Below are 19,294 nucleotides of genomic sequence, written 5' to 3'. Positions count from 1 at the left end.
AAAGAAAGAGCAGCTCATGTAAATGCTTCGTTTCTTGGGATTTGGATGGTATAAAAAAATCCAGATCAGGGGAGAAGGACTCATTGGTGGACCCCAGAAAAGGAACGTGAGAGCTCCTGTTTGTGTATGCTTCTAAAAGTAATAAAGCCTGATTGCAGTGATGTTGTTTCATCGCTTATTTTTGTTACTCATTATACTTGCATCCGGAGGATTAGATAAACTGAACCCAGTCATCTGTTGGGAGCACCCTTTTTAGTCTGTCTGAGCACAAGTCAGATTAACTCAGAACACCAGGATTGACACAGTAAAACTTGGATTTATTGATATTTTCCTCTCAAGTTGCCTTTTAAAAAATATGATTATTTTTGTATCTCTGGAGGGCAGAAGCTTTAATTTTCTGTCTTCTTTGGTGTAGAATATCATTCTTCCTTCTGAGTTCTGTTTAAAATTCAGTATTAAATAAATGTTTTGCTGCAGTTGGGTTTCATAGGTTTAATCACTATAGGATAAACCTGCCATTCTATAAATGTTACAGACTTCCTTCTTCAGGTTTTTATATGAATTTTTTGGCTCAGCTTTAATACTGAAAACAAAATGTCCCTAGCAGAAACCATACATATCAGTGGGATAAATTTAACCTGTTCTTGATACACTGCTTACCTAAGTTTTATTTTCCTATTGCCCTTCAAAATTCCATTCCCTAAGTGTATGAAAGTGTGTCAAGTGTTGCTGTGGTCAGTTATCAACCCCCTGTTAATCAGATAATTCTTAGTGTTCTGCTCTAACACAAAGAGTGGCCCTGGTGACCGAGTTGTTTGGCTGTTTTGGCTTTAGCTGCCGTCAGGACTCTGTAACCAGCTTTCAGAGGATGTCCTCTGGTTGTCAGTCATCACCAGTGTTTGTCTCTTTCTAGAGATGTCTTACAGATTCTTGAACTCTGTAGTTATTCCAAGAAAGAAGAAGGATCATAAATAAATGTGAATAATCTCCTGTAGCTGATCACTGATAGACATGGTGAAGCTTAGCTTGCCATAAAAAGGAAACCTCTTAGAATTGTGTCACTGGCGATACTCACTTCTGTCCTTGTCATCTTTGGTATCTAGATGTGTGGCTTTGAGCTAAATATTCCCCAAAGTCCTTGTTTTCTTTTTGTGATCACTTGAACTGCAGTTATCCACGGCTTTGCTATCTGTATTAGCATGTTTGGACTAGGTTATTCCATACCATTCCCAGAAGGGGGCAAATGTATTTGAATATAATTGTTGTAACTCATGCTGTGCCCTAAAAACATTACATGATTCTTGTACAATATTCTCATAATTATTTTCTTCTATCCCATATGAATAGTTATTAGCCTTAATGCTTTTCGAATAACACCTTTGAAATACACCTTTGTTTTCATACCGATTCCAGTCCCTGACTTTGGAGATATGTCTGGGCAGATTACCTTGCTGATGTTTGTGAGCCATTATTCATGATTACTAGAGCAAATTATTTGTATGGGAAATGAATAAAAGCTCAGCAGTTAATAGCAACTGCAGATCATGTTTTCAGATATTATTGTGGCCTGTACTGTTAGTGTTTGGCCTGGAACTAGGGTGATCTTCCTTCTGGTTCCCATCCTCCCCCTTGGGCAGTGAAATGTCTTGGGGGAAGTCAGTAACATCAGAAGTTGAGACTGTAGGCAAAACTGTGAGCTGTTTATAAGGAGGGGGTGTTAATAATCATTCTTTTAATTGCCAGTAATTCTAACAGAGATGCAAAAATGTACCTTCAGTTTCTACTTGATGCTCTGGTTATAATTGCCTTTTAAGATTCACTATTTTCAAAGTGTTTTTCATGCAGAATGTTTTTTCCTTTTCTGCTTTGATTTTAAGACTTGCACCAGAGATTCTGAGACAGTTTGCTCACCTACATGATTTTTTCCTCATAGAATCCCGTAGAAAAACCTGAATTGTGCCATGTGCAGTTCAAGTATATATGAAGTCAGTCCTGCACATTGTTCTTTGAGGCATAATTGGTGTTGTGCTGCAGTGATGCCACTCTCACAGAGAGAGCAGTGAGGTGTCTAATGAATACTCCTAGCCTCAAAATACTTTTAGCTTTCATTTATTCTTTGAAATATATCAAGTTTTATAAAGCATTGTATTTATAAAGCATTGTATGTTGTCTACGATTTCAGTACATTTTAAAAGTGGGGAATATAAAGCAGCAAGTGAAATGTGATGTTTTGCTTTATTCCATTCCATTTTAAAAATACTAATGCTGCAGTTCTTGAACTGTTGTGTTTTTAAATTGGAAGTTACATGTTTCCATTTAGCTGTAAGGTTTCAGTTGTTAGGATGGATGATGCAGCGCAGCTAAATTTGCATGTAGGGATTTTTTTAATTTATTATTTTATTTCTTCAGCAAAATGGCCAGAAGTCATTGAAAATCTTATGATCTGATAATGTATGTGTGTGAATTTCTACATTTGGGATCGCAGTGCTCCTAAATGAAACATTTCTTACTCTACAGCATATGTTAAAGCCAAAAACTTACATTTCAGTGTGGTTTCAGTATGATTTCACATCTTTTGTCTTCTGCTGTATTTGTGGTTTTGTAGGCTTCAGACTATTATTTATAGGGGTTTTTTATTTAATTGGGTGGGGATAAATACTAAACAAACAAGAGAATCCTCGTTTACTTGAATTTCTGGTTTGCTTGTGAAAGGACGTTATTAAAATTTCTCTTGATGACAGCATAGTATAAACTTTCTAACTAATAAGGTGTGTCATATACAGGAACATGAAACTTCCTAGGCATTCTTAATATGTCCATGGTGAGAATAAAAGTGTTCTGGGCTCACACTCTCTCAACAACTTGCTGACCACTGAATAGTTGCAGCTCTATCTGCTAAATGCCTCTGCTTACAGCCAGAGAAGGTCTCTTAAATGAAATCAGTGGTAGCACTATTAATGTTTCACAAGCAGTGGTAACTTGCTCTTTTTTCTTGGTTAGTTTGTTGTGCATTATGAGATCCTATTTTTGCCATGAAAACAGGTAGGTTTAAAGTAAGGTTGAAAACTTTTCCATCTCTGAAGAGTAAGAAAAGGAAACCAGGGAAAAAAGCCTGCAAGAACAGCCTGGTTACACTTGTAATGAATTGGTGCTTATCTTGGGAGGATTCCAGCCAGAAAGATGTTATTTTTGATCTGCCTGCCTTCTTGTATACCCTTACCCACTCACAGTGAATGGACTGAAACAATCCAGCAATCCCACTCCTTTTTTAACTGTGGTAACAATGAAAGCATCGTTTAAACGAAGGCAATAATGCTGATGAGGTACACAGATAGTGGCTAATTCAGAAGTCTGATAATGGCGGGTCAGTGGAAGTGATCCAAATCTTGATTTTTATTTTTTTTTATAAACTCAGAATAAATGGAAAGGGTAGAAATAGGGAGAGTGGGCAAAAGCCAACTCTTACAGAACCAGGCTTTATTTCTTCTCGTTATAAATTACTCTAAGAATAAAAGGAGAAACAAAAAAAAATGTAAGAAGAAAGTAGGGGACATTGAAGTCTACAGTTAAGCATTGTTAATCAGGGGGCTGAGATAGATTTGAGAGAGGAATAGGGAAGTGATGATGTTTTAGGATTCAGTGACAAAATGAATATGCTTGTTCCTTTTTCAGACAGGTGAGACACAATTCAGCAAGTATCCAGACAGACTCTGGCTTAGGCAGATATTTTGTGTATTTTTTTTGCTGAATGGTCAACATTGGTTAATATTGGTTAACTGTTTCAGCTGATATTTTTTCTGTGTTCAAAATGTCCTATTGCCCAGTATATTTTTGGTGAAAAGTTTGTATGAAGTGAAGGCTCTTGTGCTGTCAGAAGATTTCAAATAGATGCAGTTAATCTCAGTATCCAGTGATACTGGAGGAATGCTCCTGTGTATGTGGAGGAATATCTCTGTATATGTGACTTCTGTGTCTGCAGTTTGAAAACTCCCTCAGCTTCTTTTGGAAACATCTTATTAATTTGGTTAGAGTGGACATGTGCTATGTGGTAGAACCAGATCATCTGTTCTACCACAGAACTGGGATAGAGAATGCTTGCCTATTTACTAGTATTGATAGATGCAGTCCTGTGTACTTTATCTCAGAATACAGAGAATCATGCTTCCAATTATTATTTGAAAAACCCCAAACAAAGTCTGAAAAACTCTACACTCAATGAAGAGAGCATTTTTTGCTTTTCACTGTTCAATTTATTAAAAGAAAAAAAAAAAAGCTAAAACCAAGTAATCCCGATTCTGCTTTAAAGCCTTTTCTGGCAAGAGGCTCAACTTGGACTAAGATTTAAAAAGTTTTATCAAAATCTGTTATATAACTTCTTAAACTTCTTTATATATACTCTTGGTTTTAAGGATTACCTTCTGGGTTTTCATATTCCAGAGTAAGTTGTTTGATACTGGTTTGCAGTTTGGAGGAGGACACATCAGGAAGCCAGGCTTCAGAGATGTGTTAGTCTCTTTTGTCAGGGTACTGAATTGTGAGGCTTTTGGCAAGATTCCAGGTACTTTTCATCATAGATACAGGAGGAAATGAAAGAAAACAAAAATCAATCTACCTGGCCTAGGTGGACTCTTAGACAACAGAGAACACCCAAACCTGAAAGGCTGGTTACAGAATTCCTGTTCTCCAGTACTCGGGTGAGCTTTAAAAATGATGCGTGGTCTTGAAAATAGGATGTTAAGAACTTATAATGCGTTTGTCACCATAATAGTTTTCAAATTAGCAAGGAAGCATTTAAACAGTGCAGATAGGTGGTTGTTTTTTTTCACTAGCCAGCAGGTATAAGCCAGACTAAATGCCATTGCTGAAGCTGTAGCAGGAAAGGTCCCTCCCCCAGTGCAACTGGGAAGATGGTATAAATGCTAAGCAGGGAATAAATGACAATGAATTGCTTCTGGCTTTTCCCTGTAGGGTTTATCTCAATATTGCACAACCGTAGCCTGAAGGTTGGGGTTTCTTGGGTGATTTTTCTTTTCTGACATGCAGTGTTATAAGTTTACAGAATTTTTACACTCCTTCAAAGTAATTTGTTTGTTTAGTAAGATTCTTCCCTGTGCCTGTTTCTTCATGTCCTTAAATTGCAGTTTGCTACTGGTTAAGTTAAAGAATCATAGAATCATAGAATAGTTAGGGTTGGAAAGGACCTTAAGATCATCAAGTTCCAAACCCCCTGCCATGGGCAGGGACACCTCGCTCTAAACCATATCACCCAAGGCCTCGTCCAGCCTGGCCTTGAACACTTCCAGGGATGGAGCATTCACAACCTCCCTGGACAACCTATTCCAGTGCCTCACTACCCTAACAGGAAAGAATTTCCTTCTTATATCCAGTCTAAACTTCCCCTGTTTAAGTTTTAACCCATTACCCCTTGTCCTACCACTACAGTCCCTAATGAAGAGTCCATCCCCAGCATTCCTATACGCCCCCTTCAGATACTGGAAGGCTGCTATGAGGTCTCCATGCAGCCTTCTCCAGGCTGAACAGCCCCAACTTTCTCAGCCTGTCTTCATACAGGAGGTGCTCCAGTCCCCTGATCATTCTCGTGGCCCTCCTCTGGACTTGTTCCAACAGTTCCATGTCCTTTTTATGTTGAGGACACCAGAACTGTACACAATACTCCAAGTGAGGTCTCACGAGAGCAGAATAAAGGGGCAGGATCACCTCCTTCGACCTGCTGGTCACGCTCCTTTTGATGCAGCCCAGGATACGGTTGCTTTCTGGGCTGCAAGCGCACACTGCTGGCTCATGTTCATTTTCTCATTGACCAGCACCCCCAAGTTCTTCTCCGCAGGGCTGCTCTGAATCTCTTCTCTGCCCAGCCTGTAGCTGTGTCTGGGATTGCTCCGACCCAGGTGTAGGACCTTGCACTTGGCATGGAAGAGCTCCTTTAGCTGTAAACCTATGTGAAGGTCTCTAGTATGGCCTTGAATGAGAGGGTGGAGATGAATCCCTCAAATATTCATCACTGAGCATTCGCGAGAAGACAGATCAATACTGTCTTAGGTCAGCTGCAGGCTTTTCCATGTTAGCTAGGTAGGGGTGCTTCAAGATTTTGTGTTTTTTATGGCTGCATTACATAACAATGTGGAGATAGGCTGGCCAAAATCCTGATCTGTCTGCTTCCTCATTGGCCCTTTGCCATACTCAAAAGCTCACACTAGTTTTGGTGCTATAGAACTTTTTCAAACCGACCATTAGTTTATTGAAGCAGATACCTGGGAAATGAGAGCCATCATCCATTTCTTTTAAACACTGTAAGAGATGTGACTGGTACCAAGCAGTCTTTGGCAGAGATGTAGTTAGAATGTAGTTCTGTAGGGCAACATCCAACTTAACCAACAATCCCTTCTCGCTGCCTGAAAGCCAGTCTTTGCATTACATATTTTCTTCCCTCAGCAGGGAGGGAGACAACGATCTCCTTTGCTGCCCAGCTGTGATTCATCCCTAGAGCAGGTCTTTCCTGTGTGCTGACTGAGATAGGTCCATGGAAAAAAAATACCACGTGATCTTATAATTAAAGACTCTCTTAATTCATTACGTAGTGAGAGACTGAACTGAGATTACAACCAGACAGACACAGCCCTTCATAGTCACGGGTTAGAAAATGCTTCTTTGGTTTGTGGATGTGCATATATATAGCCTTATATCCATGGGTCAGGGGTGGGAATTCTGAGTAAGTTATAGCAGCTTCAGAGACTTCAGCTGTTCAATTCTCATGTATCTCCTCAGCGTGCAAGAGTGGTCCCTTCATCCCTGGCAAACTCCTAAGTAGGTCAGGCCTGGGTGCAGGGATGAGAGGCCAGCTGTTGACAGGGTTCAGGCACTTCCCTACAGGATGCGACCTTGGAGCATTTCATAGAAACATGGGGCATGTTTTGAGAGACAGAGCAGCACATGCATTTTGTGATCCTTGCTGGAGATTGTGTCCTCTGGATCAAATTGTCCTTTAGGAGTAAATTCTGAAGTAGACAGCTTGTATCATAAATCAGATAAAATCATAAATGTTTGGCAGAACTTTCAACCAATATTTATTTCTGATAATGGGCCTAACCTGAAATTATCTCTGTTTGCATCTCTGTTGATATATTGTTAGTATAACAGCCCTAGTGAAGTTAGGATTAGGACCTGCTTCATTCAGTTCCTGAAAGGGGTTAGAGTGCTGTGTTAGAGCACCAGGTCTCAAATCTGAAATTCTTTATACTGAAAAGCCCAAGTTCTTTTTTTTTAGCATATGAATGCTAGTGATAGTGTGCTATTTAAAACAGGGGAGGCTCTTATACTGTAGATACAGCTGTTTACACTTTTTTGTGTGCCTGAGGCTCACAAAGAGGATGAACCTCCCCAGGGACACTTGTGCCACAAGTTGGTTTTGTGGAAGCAAAACCTGAAGAATAAAATTGCTGTTCTTTGTATCGATAGCTGTAACTGTGTTTAAGCTTCGTAACTCATTAATTGTGATGTTTTTATCTGCTCCTACAGTGCCACTGTGTACAGCACATCCTTCAGAGGAAGCACATGGCCATTTTCTGTAGTGTTTTTTTCTTTATATTTCTAAAATGGAAGGTTTTGCAATACATTACTTGTGAATTGAGATGGCTTCTCTGCCTAAACAGTACATATCCAGTTGTAAGACTTACCAAAGAGGTAACATTAGCTTAATCCATTTTAAGATATTTTAGTTTTCAACTAAATGTAGACAATTCTTAATTAACTTGAGATCCAGTGAAAATCTGTCTGAAATGAAATTGGGGTGACATGAAATTGTGCAATTTTCTTGTGGAGACAAGACCTAAGGCTAAAGAACAGGTTTTTGTTGCTGTTGAACATTTGTTTGGTGGCTTAATTGCTGTACTTGTATGTTTTATATGATAAACATTGCAATAAATATAAAAACATGACAATCTGAAGTTAAATAATGAAGAGCTGCTGATGCCATCTGGTATGGTCTAGGTTTGTGTAAAATACGGTTAAAGGCACTTTTTAAAAGGTAGAGTATGAAGCATTGACCTTCCAAAGAGCTGGTGAATGCTCCATCCCTGGCAGTGTTCAAGGCCAGGTTGGATGGAGCCTTGGGTGCCATGGTTTAGTGTGAGGTGTCACTGCCCATGGCAGGGGGTTGGAACTGGTTGATCTTAAGGTCCTTTCCAACCCTAACTATTCTATGATTCTATGAATATGATTCTGTGATTTAATGTCTGGTGTCTTCCATAAGTTTGCTTAACTAGCAGTGTAGTGTCTATCACAAGGAAGGTGCTGAGCATCTGGTTGTTAAGATCTATGTTTCAAAAAGGAAAAGAACTGGCTCCAGTCTCAGAAAAAGAATTCTGCTGTTTGTAGTGCTTTGAAGCCAGAAGTAGTTTCTTTATTTTCACGAGCTGGAGCAAAGAGCTGTGTTGCAACCTGCAGTTATGTTGTTAGGTAAGGCAGGGAGGGGTGCAGCAGGTGCTTATTAATACCTCTAGGCTACAGGTAAAGGTGACTGTATTCTCTTGAGCGTTCACAGCCCTAAACAGGTGGATATTGTTTTAATAATTTGGTTGAGAGTGGACTTTATCCTTTGGTTCTAATGGCAAACTTCTCATAGAGATGTGTGAAAGAAATGGTAATTTTTCAAGTAACAGTTCAGCTCTTCTCCTTGTTGTATCTCCCATCCTCTTCCTTTTAAATAAAAACCATGTGCATTAATTAAAAAATAAAGAAACTAATCTCTGCCCTTCATCTAAAATCAGTTTATTCTGGAAGGCTCTTTTCTGAAGCTTTTTTTTTTTTTAAATTTGTGGTAGTTTTTATTTTTCTTTTTTATTATTTTAATAAAGTGATTTTAGGTATGATTTTGACATGTTTTCAAATCTGAAAAATAAAAAAATCAATGCAGAGCACCACAGAACGACACTGTGCTCATACTGAATATTTGAGAGATGATTATAATGATTTGAATTTGCATAACAGATACAAAATGCAGAAGGTGACTTAGTACTACAGGTGGTTTTGCCTGCAGTGCTCCTTCATGGCTTTCTGCAGCCAGGCCTAACCCTGCAGGAAGCCGTAGCAGAAGAAAACCTGCATTGTGTTTGAGTAACTCTAGGGTAAAGAAGGAAACAAAACTTGGAATTTGGGTAATTTTTCTTTTGGGGTTTTATTATTCTTAAATACCAACAGGAAATGTAATGCTGGACTTAATTTTTCAAACTCAGGAATATTTGCCAGGAGCAGTTTTATATAGTATTTCCCATAGTTCACCACTAAATACTCAACCAGTCATAGCACAAAAACTGTAGTGGATGACCCCTAGATCAGCATTTTCCTTCTTGTTATGGTTGGGTATGGCCCTTACTGATGCATACTTCACTTTGTTCTCCCTGTTTCTCCCACCTTCTAAACCTCCCAATTTTGTGTCCTTCTTTTCCATTATCCCCTCTAGCTCTCCAGACATCGCAGTCACGTTGTTTTTCTAGCAGCACCAGTGCTTTGAGTCCCAGACACAGCAGTAGGACATCGAAGAGGTGTGAGGCCAAAGGCCTGCTTTGGGACAGTGAGGAAAGCTTGAGTTGTTTGGAATAGGAGTGCTGCTGCTCCTGGCATTATCTTAGTGTCTGCTATTACAGACACTTGGCAGCAGCATCTCTGTTTTAGACTGACCCTAAAAATCCAGGTGCTCTTTGGTGTCATCCCTAGCATTTTGGAAATTAATGCCCTGAACTGAAAAATCATGTGTGTTTTTTCTTTCATACAGATAGTACAAACGCAAGGAGCTGTCTGTGGATCCTTTTCCCCCGGGCCTTCAGTGCCCAGGGATGAGTGTGTTCACAGCTGGCTAAGGCAGCTGGAGTCCTCATCCTGTGCTGAAGGAAAGCAGCAGCTTTGCAAAATCGCCTTTGGCATCTGTTGTAGTGTTCCTGTGGAACCAGCAAATTCCATTTTTTTTCTCATCAGTTGATGCAGCATTTCTCAAAACAGGCTAGTCAACATTTTTGGAGATTTTTATTGCAGTTTCTTTCAGAACTGGGAAGTTCCCAAAACCCCATCCATCCATCCGTCCATCCTTGCTGTATCATTTATACTGAATGGGAATTGCCTTTTTTCCCCATGTACTGCTTGTGCTCCTTAAAGTCATCTCTTGTCCATCCCAATAATTACTGCTTTATTTTCTTTAGGTTAAAATGAATTTAGATGGCATTTTGACACTTCCCTGCTCCAGCTGTGGTGCATATTCTTTGTTTAAAGCAGCAGGCATGCAGTGATGAATTGTACATTAAAGTTTTAATTGTTTTGTGATTATATCCACTCAGGTATATCAGGTACAGTTTCCTAATGATACACAGTTCAGTGATCCCATTTCTTGTTGAATGGGATCACCTTTTGACAAGTATTTTCTAGGGAAAAAAAAAGATGCATTTGATGAATTTGGTGCAAGAAAGAAAATCAAGAAATTGCTTCTTTTTTTCTAGAGGCTGTTGTTGCTACAGACGTTATTCATTTATTAAACACATACCGTCTAGAGAGATGTATTCAAATTATGTATCTGGATTTGCAGATACCAGAAGAAATCCCTCTGGGGAGCCTTGCAGACTTGCAGTATTTCTCAAACTGCAGCAGTATGTTACTAGAGCTGTGTAAGAGAATTCTTTAAGTTTCTGAAAGCTCTTTCATCTGTAGGAAAGCATTATTGACTTTGGCAGTTTTGATGAGGATATAAGCATGAAAGTGAAAATCTTAATCTACTTGTTTTCCCAAATTTATTTTTATCACTTCCTTGTGATAACAGTACTTGTGTTGTAAGGCCTTTCTGATAAAATCCTGGGGTTTTAATTTGCCTTTACTTCTGTTTTACTACACTGCCTTCTCTTTTTTTCTCCCACTTCAGCAGTATTGTATGGTTCCAGTGCTCAGGGTGGGCTTACACTCTGCAAGTGCTTTCCCTCTGGAGCTCCCTCAACTACCTGTGCACAGAGACATATGTTATATTGAGGTCTCTGGCTTTTAGGCCTTTATTGGCTAAAACATACTCAATTCAGAGTTCCTCAGGTTGTCCATTAAATTAGGAAACAGTGCTTGATACGTGTGTTTCTAAGAGCTGCCTTGGGCAAATTGGCTGTTGTATCAATATGATAATAAATGATACCAGTATTACTTCTTATGTAACTCACATGCTTTAATCCTCATTGAATTATATGTGAAGGAAATGAAAAAATAAACTGCTGCTGACAAAGAAATCAAGTAGTGTATTAAAAAGCAACTCTTCCTAATCAACTTCAAAATGAGTGTGCATTACGAGCCATGCTTTCCTTCCTGTCAGAACACACAACTCCACCCTCTTTTCTCTGAATGCTCTCTACCTCTTTTTTTTTTGGTTCACTGTATGGTCCTAATTGCTGCTTTTGTCCATTTCCTTTAATTTCACAGTTGTTCCTGTCATTTTGAGAGCGCTGACATACGATGAGAAGCGGGGAGCATGCAGTGTGGGCTCCAATGTGAGAGATGCTGCCTGCTATGTGTGCTGGGCCTTCGCTCGTGCTTATGATCCTACAGAACTCATACCATTTATTAATCAGATTTCAAGGTAAGTTGTGGCAACAGGAAACTGAGTTAATGCTTAAAATCTGTTCAAAATTAGGAAGGAGTTAGACATGAATAGTCTCATTCTGTACCTTCTAGAAGCTAATAATCTAGGAGTCTAATGCTCTGTTTATGACATTTAAAGTTAGTGATACAAAAGTGAAACATTCATTGAGGGGCAATACCTTCATTTTATTATCACTAATAAGACATTTCAATTCAGAAATACGAGGGTTTTTTTCCTCTTTTGATATCCTCTGTTTTTATGGAGTACCTCAGTCCTGAATGACCAATGTGCTAAACTCTGCTTACAGTTGAATAGAAACACATGCATGTACTTCTCTTTCAGTCTGTGGTTTCTGTTACAAAAGACTTTAGAAAGTAAGATTTTCCAAAGATTTCCAGATCAGGGTCTGTGATACTCCCAAGAGTGGACTAGAACTTGGTGCAGCTTTTCCCTTAATACGAGATGACATTTTTCCAGATACATACTGTGTTTACCTTTTTTCTTTCATCTTGTGCTTTTCTTCCTATTTCTTGTGAGATTCTCTCTTTAGCATTTAGTCATTTTCTTGGCAGCACACTGGCTGACATTTCAAGGTGTCTTTAATGGGTCAATTGCACTGCAAACACAAAGAGGTAGCTTCTAACAGTTTCTTGGCAGTCGTTTAGTACAACCATTGATAGCAGCAGCTCAGGATTCTTTGTCTCTGCTGGAGGGGTTTGATCAGTAGTCATTTAGTATTATCTTTAAAGAAAAAAGACAACCCAAAACTAAAACTTGGACTGTATAGTGATTTGTGGTCCTGGGTATCTGATGTCTGACTCAATTTCTAGGGGCTCCCCTGCTTCCACACTGCTGACAGAACTGTTTCAATCTCATCCAAAAACCTTGTTTGGGAACACAGAGTTACTTACTTAGCAGATTCCCAAAGAATATGCGTTTTTTTTTCTTCTCTAAAACCTATTTTAAGTGTTTTTGGGGACAGGCGTTAAGCTTTACATATCCATTTAAATTCCTTGATTTGGGTACACTGTGCCCTTTCTGGTCTCTGCTGTTCTTCATCCTTGTATCTTCACTTTCCAGTGCTGGTCCTTTAACGCAGGGTCACACAACAATGTCTCTTATCTGTGTGGTGCTTGCTTCTGGGGATTTTTGAGACCTTGATAAAATCTTTCTGTCTAAAAACCTGCTGTCAAATTTCTTAAGGCCAAATGCTGTTTTTCTTCTTTTTGTCTTAAGCTGTCATGTCTTTTCTCCAAAGGGAGCAGACAGAAATGTTCTAAGACATCTTAGCCTTGTGTCTCTGCTAAAGCAGTTTCATGTTTTAATGATGTTTCATCTACAGTAGCATAAATACTAAAGGAGAGGAGTACTGTAACAGCAGGCTGTGCTAGAACATGATGCCATCCACTGTTGCGGGATGACTTTCAGAAAGAGAATACAGTGCTGCAGAATAGACCTGCTTCAGTTAGGCATGCTAGAAAAAGTGATACTTGCCGTAGTAAGTTATTAAATATTTTATTTTAAAGGATCACATGTAATTCCCTTCTAGCTGAGTTCATGGTAAATTATATATTGTAAGAAATTCTTAAGCTTGTTCCTTGTGAAAGTTGGAAAGTGTAAGTGTGTTAGCCTTCTATTTATCAGAATCCTGATCTGTTTATCAGGATTTTTCTTCTGCTCATGATGCTTTGAGCAATATATTTCTCCTTTCATCCTACCATGGTGCAGAGCAATGTTGTTGTTCGTATGTTAGATGCAGTCTCACCAGTCTTAATTTTTCAGGGTTTGTGGTATTTTGCTTTATGTCACAGAACTGAGAGTGGGAACTCGAGGACAGGTATGAAGGAGGTTGTGTTTCTGAAGAACCTCCTGTCTTCTAGTTTTCAGACTGTTCTGGAAACAAACTGTTCTTTTCTTTTTAGGAGAATGTCAAGTGAAAATAGTTGCAAACTGCTCCCTGTGGCAGTAATAACCCTTACCACTGACTGTGCCAGCTATGACAACTTCAGTTGTTTGGAATAAGTTGTTGGAGCAGAGAGAAACACAGGGTGGACAGCAAGGGGGAAGCTGAAAATTGCATATGAGCAATTGTAAGGTGGTGTGGTTTCTATATGCTTAGTTTTCTAACAAAGCTGAACAGTATTTTAACAAGTATTCATGCAGTACTAAGGCTTTACTTAAAAATCTTTGTAGTTCTGTTGGCCATAGCTTTTCTAAATATAATCAACTGTTGAAGGCAGAATTGCCACTCCAAAGAGAAACGGTGGAAAAAAAATATTCAAATAAAGGATGACACACAGTTTCACCTATTGTGTCAGCAAGCCCATAATTACATACAGCCTTTTTTTAAATCTAGCCTTAGGTGTGTCACTGTTTTACTTAAAGAAGAGTCATACTTCTAGCCACAAGCGAATTGTTGCTACCCTCAAAAAAATGCAGAACTCAGCATCTTGAAGCAAAGTACATAATATCCATTGTGAGCTGAATTACACAGCAAAATCATCTGCCTGTAGACGAATGCAAACTATTAGATTCGTAGAGAAAAATAAGAAATTGTTTATCTGAAAGGAAAATACCACCTTCTTAAGAGAACATTATGAGTGACTGCGATCCTAAACTGTTTGCTTTGTCTTGGTGCTAGAAATTGCAAAGGATTTTCCCTTCATTCATAGTCTTTAATGCTGCTGTTTGCCTGGCTGAAGCAGCACAGGTTGTGCGAACTTGGACCACATGGGGATGGTTGCTATGCTCAGACTTGAAACACAAGCAGTAATTGTGGTAGAGAAAGCACGCTGGTGGTGACTGGAAGTTGTTGAGTTGGACAGTGAGCTGCTTCATGGCTTCCTGCTTCATGTCATGGCCTTTGGCACATGGCCTTTGCTGTGTCTTGGCAGGAGGCTCACTTGAGTATCAAAATACCCAAGTAGTGTGTTACTTAAACTGGGTCCTGCCCCACAACATGTTCAGACTGTGGTGCGTTAGGGATAAGGCAAAGTTGCATCATCATGTAATGGAAAGACATTGTTTTCTGTGGTTTTGATAGTCAAGGGACATACACATTTCACTTTTGACTAGTGAAAAATCACCTTGAACTCCATATAGTATTTTTTTAGTAAAATTTATGATAGTGTTTTAAAAGAAATACCTGTCTCCGTGTTCATCGATAGCTGTTTCTTCTCTTCATTCTTATGAATATTCTGTTGTTAGGTGCTGAAATTATCAGCATATTAAAGTTACAAATGCAGATTGCTGTAAATCAACAGCAGCCCTTCCCCTTTCTGACCTTACTGCTCTGCTTTTGAGGGGAGAAAGAAAAAAAGAGACTTACTACAAATAATCAGCTGAGAGTATTTCTAATAACACTTGCTTGTATTTTGTCAATATATTTTCCCTATCTTTATTTCAGCAAGATACACTTGCTCACATTTGCTTATTTATTTTATAGAGTCTCGTTAAACTGGTTTCTAAACCCTTGCCTATTCAAACTGCAGGACCACAGAAATAAAGTTCTTGGCAAAGCAGGTGAAACTTCACTTTCGTTGCAGGGTGACCTTACTACGTTTTGAAGTGCATGTACTGAATTTTCTGTTCAAGCATATCTTTATGAGAACACTACTTGACCGAGATTGTTTTCTCTCCCAGTCTCTACATGCACACTCTCTCTCTAAATTCACCTATGAGGAAAGTTAAACATAATTTAATAACTTGGAAATACGGGTAATTTGATTCCTGCCCCCTTGGGTGTGGAAGTTACTGTCTGTAAAGTGGCAGGTGCACACTAAGAAGCTGAGCTGTTTTGTTTAAAACCTAAACAAAAAGGAAAAAGGAAAACATACTTCTATTATACAATTATAGCAATTAAATTGTTGCTGGCTATCTTAATTATTTGGAACTGTTGCATAGTCAGAAGGTAGTTTCATTTATCTGTCAGTCGATGGTGTAGGTAATCAATAACTGAATCGTTATTTAGAAAGATCTAATTGCTATCTCCCATTCCACAGAGCACTAATACAAGTACAGTGTGTACAGTGTAGGAGTACAGGCAGCTTTGTCTTCCCTGCGGTGGTGCGTTGTTTCTGGTGGGGGGGGAAGGAAGGTGTGGCTATGGATGAATGATGTAGCTTGCTCCAGGGCAAGATTGTCCTGCAGAATTGGGGAAATCTGAAGCATTGCTTTGAGCTACATCTTGTACCATGATGAAATACTGAGAGGAGCTTTCTTCTTTTATGCATTTGAATGTTGTCTTCAGACGAGAGTTGTGTGCCTAGTGTCTCTTGCATTTGGATAAAGTTATTTCCTGCAGGGGCATCATATGCTTTTTGTTTTTTCTTTTTTTTTGGTCTGTTTTGTTGTGATTTGGGTTTTTTTTTTAATATCAGCATTTTTAACTCCTGTTGTAAGCATTTTTCTTATTACTCTTTTCTACATTATTATTATTTATTATATTGTCATCATTGTACCCCAAAACTTTGCAATAGGAATAACACACTGAACAGCATAGGATGTTGGTTGGCTAGCAGAAAGTGTAAGAGCTCACTGTGAGCTGGGTGAGAGGGCCTGTCAGTGTATGCAGTGTACAGGTGGGCATGCATTTCTTCTTTTCGCAGTCAGACTTTCTCCTTGCTTAGGCAACCAGGAGGAATTAAATCTGAGCCTGCTGTCTGGAGGGCTTTATCCCCTAGCAGTGCTGACTGAAGAGGTTCTCCCACCTGCTCCTTCACCTGCCTTGCCCTGCAGTTGAGCATAGCACAGCTCAGTGTGATGAATGAATGGGGAGCTTCTCTGGGTTTTCAAAAAAAACTAGCAAAAGGAAAACTAATTGAGCCTAGATCTGTTCTTCTCATGCCAGCTCACTGTGTAGCCGTTCCAGCTGGAGCACTGGCATGAGTGAAGAGGTATAGGAAGGGCTGTCTGCAGCAGCAGCGTGCACAGATTCAGGTCTGACTCTGGTCTCGCCTCTTTTAACTTGCTTGGATTGTTCGTTGCTCATGATGCTTATTATGCCTTCTCTTCCTGACTGCATAGCAGGGAGGAGAGATTTCTGTCTTCTTACAATTTTGACTTTTCCCTTTTTTGGGCTCAGGAAGGAAATGTTGGTTTTGTGCCAAATTGGCAAGAGCTTTGAGAGTTTATGTTTTCTCCTTCCCGCAGCTTTGGGGTGGTGTGCTTGAATTAATAGCAGCAAATTCTCAGGGGTTAGCAACAGGATAAGATTCTTGCAGCTTGTGACTAGTATAGACTAGAAGTGCCTGCTATGAGTGATAAAGGAAATTCAGATTTATTGTCTGGTACATCTGGCACTCATAGGGAGAGGGTAACCTGATATTCCTGTGTTCTGATGTCTATCACCTGGCTGGCCTCAGCTCTCTTCTTTCTGCCTAGTTGGGAAGGTAATGAAATAGGTGTTGGGTGAGGAAGTGAGCCAGTAGCGTGCTTTGAGTCCTTTTAACTTTCCCTGAAGCCAGTTAAATGGGGACTTGAGGGAGAGGGGAAGGGATAGGGGGGAAAGGGAGAATTATTAGTTGACTGATAGAATGGCAACTTGCTTTTTTATAGTCTATTTATGTTTATTGTACACTTAGTCTGTATGCATGACAAGCAGCTAAATATACCTCAAGGAACTACAAAAGGTGTTTCATAGAGACTGCAAGATGCAAAGCCACTCTTTGCTCTACCTGTTAGCAGTCAGGTGTGGTACGTTTCAGGCAAGTCAAGACATGATCCTTTAACTGGCTTAAAAAAATATCCCACTTTGTTTGACATAAACAGTTTCTTTATGTTAGGAAATCATGGTGGAGTATCACATAAACTCCCACGACAAAGCAGATAGGTGAAGACACCTTAAGACATGTTTCATCTTCAGCACGTTGCTTTCCTTCCTAATCCCTGTGTTATTGCAGACCGTGCCTGCATTTTCAAATAGGAATGAACTTGAAACAAGTATTCATGTAGTTTGATAAGTTTAAAATACTTATATTAAAAGGCTCAATATAAAACAGTGACTACAGTATGATTTATTAATATAATTGGGCTACTGGGGCAATTACAAATTCTTGGGGGTTTTTATTTTGCTTTTCTTAAACATAATATTGAGTTGCAGCATTGAATAACTCCGGTGGCATCACATGGACAGTATGTTGTTTTGCTGGTTTAGTATACAGGTTTGTCTTAAGGTGACAGAAGAATAAGGAGAAATGGAAAAGCCGAACTCCTGTTGTGTAGAATAACCTCCATTCTATTTAATGAACCACATTTTAAGATTACATGTGAAATTCAAAGAGCAGTATTTACGTGCAGTGACGTTCTTGTAACATTTCCAGTTGTAAAAGATCCTGCAGTCTGTTAATATTTAGTAGTGTGTTAATATTTAGTATGTATGTTCTTACACTTACCCCTAAGTATCTCTTCTGGGCCACAAGACAACAACTTGGAAGCATTTTAGTCTGTCCCAGCCCAGCTCTTCTGAAATACTCTGTAACATTTAACTTGAGGGTACCTTTGGCACAGTAAGGGCAACGCTCTGCATTTAGAACTTCCTGGCTTGTTTTGCTGTAATGCTGCATAACTGATGCAATAATGTTTTATCATATAGTCCATATAATTGGAAACGTAAGGCAGAAATACTCTTCTTTTTGTTTTTCAGGGTGATTTTCATCTGATTCCTTAGTTTCGAATATACTATATTTAAAAAGACTTAGAGGAGCTAAATCATTCATATCATTAAAACTGTGTAATTCTAAAATGTCCTTTCAAAGTTAATTTTTAGGTTTCTCTCTATGCCAGAGAACAAAATTAGCAGACATTGTATGAAGATGATGTGTCTGGCCCAGCACTTTTCAACAGTTAGCAATGGCTGCTGCTTCCTAATGGAATGCTTCCTGAGCATTCCCTCTCTCAATCACTGCTGTTTGAATGACCTTCTTCTGTCTTGTAGTGACCTAATGTCTTTGTGGCAGAGAGGAATTGCTCATGCAGGTAGCAATAAGAAGGCATTAACTGTCTTTAGAACAAATTATTGAGGTTTATTTTCCTTTCATTCTTGCTTTCTGTCTCTTGTTTTCCTTAATGGAGATGAACTGAAATTACAGAGGCAACACTGATTGTGCAATTCAGCGAATTTTAACAACACGGTATTCTTCACTGTAGGAAACTGATAGCCACTACCCAGGGAAGTTTGATATTATCAGTGTAATTAATATCTTTATGCTAAAGCAAAGCTATCTTGGATTTACTTTTCAGCCAGTATTTATTTCCTGTTTTGCCTGGAGTCAGTAAATAACATAATGAAGAGCTTCAGAGTTTGAAAGGAATAATTTTCTGCTTAAATGATTCTCCTAAAGTGATGTTTATTTGTCACTGAAGCTAACTGAATGCTAGAGGTGGATTTCTAAAGCTTCAGACTTCGTCTTCTATCGTGGTGACCAGTGATGAGGGGTGTTCCTCAGGGGTTGGTACTGGGACCAGCACTGTTCAGCATCTTTGTCAGTGACAAGGACAGTAGGATTGATGCATCCTTATCAAGTCTGCCAGCAATACCAAGCTGTGTGGTGTGGTCGATGCACTGGGGGGACGGGATGCCATGCAGAGGGACCTGGACAGGCTTGAGAGGTTGCCTTGTGCAAACCTCATGAAGTTCAGCAAGGTCAAATTCAAGCTTCTGAACTTTGGTGAGGA

General features: G+C 39.2%; 1 protein-coding gene across 4 annotated transcripts in view; it reads left to right on the top strand.

Annotated features, from left to right (window-relative positions):
- TBCD (tubulin folding cofactor D) overlaps nucleotides 1–19,294 on the top strand; it is a 123,478-nt gene that overhangs the window by 43,209 nt on the left and 60,975 nt on the right. For all 4 annotated transcript variants that reach the window (XM_061376970.1, XM_061376969.1, XM_061376972.1 and 1 more), the window contains one exon: nucleotides 11,461–11,617. In XM_061376970.1, the coding sequence (XP_061232954.1) occupies nucleotides 11,461–11,617 (157 nt within the window). The remainder of the gene's footprint in view (nucleotides 1–11,460; nucleotides 11,618–19,294) is intronic.

This window comes from Neopsephotus bourkii, unplaced genomic scaffold, assembly GCF_033783945.1.
Source record: "Neopsephotus bourkii isolate Nb327-2 ecotype Australia unplaced genomic scaffold, CSIRO-AGI_Nbou_v1 NB_1749, whole genome shotgun sequence".
NCBI classification, from domain to species: domain Eukaryota; kingdom Metazoa; phylum Chordata; class Aves; order Psittaciformes; family Psittacidae; genus Neopsephotus; species Neopsephotus bourkii.
This window is presented reverse-complemented; position numbering and strand designations above follow the sequence as displayed.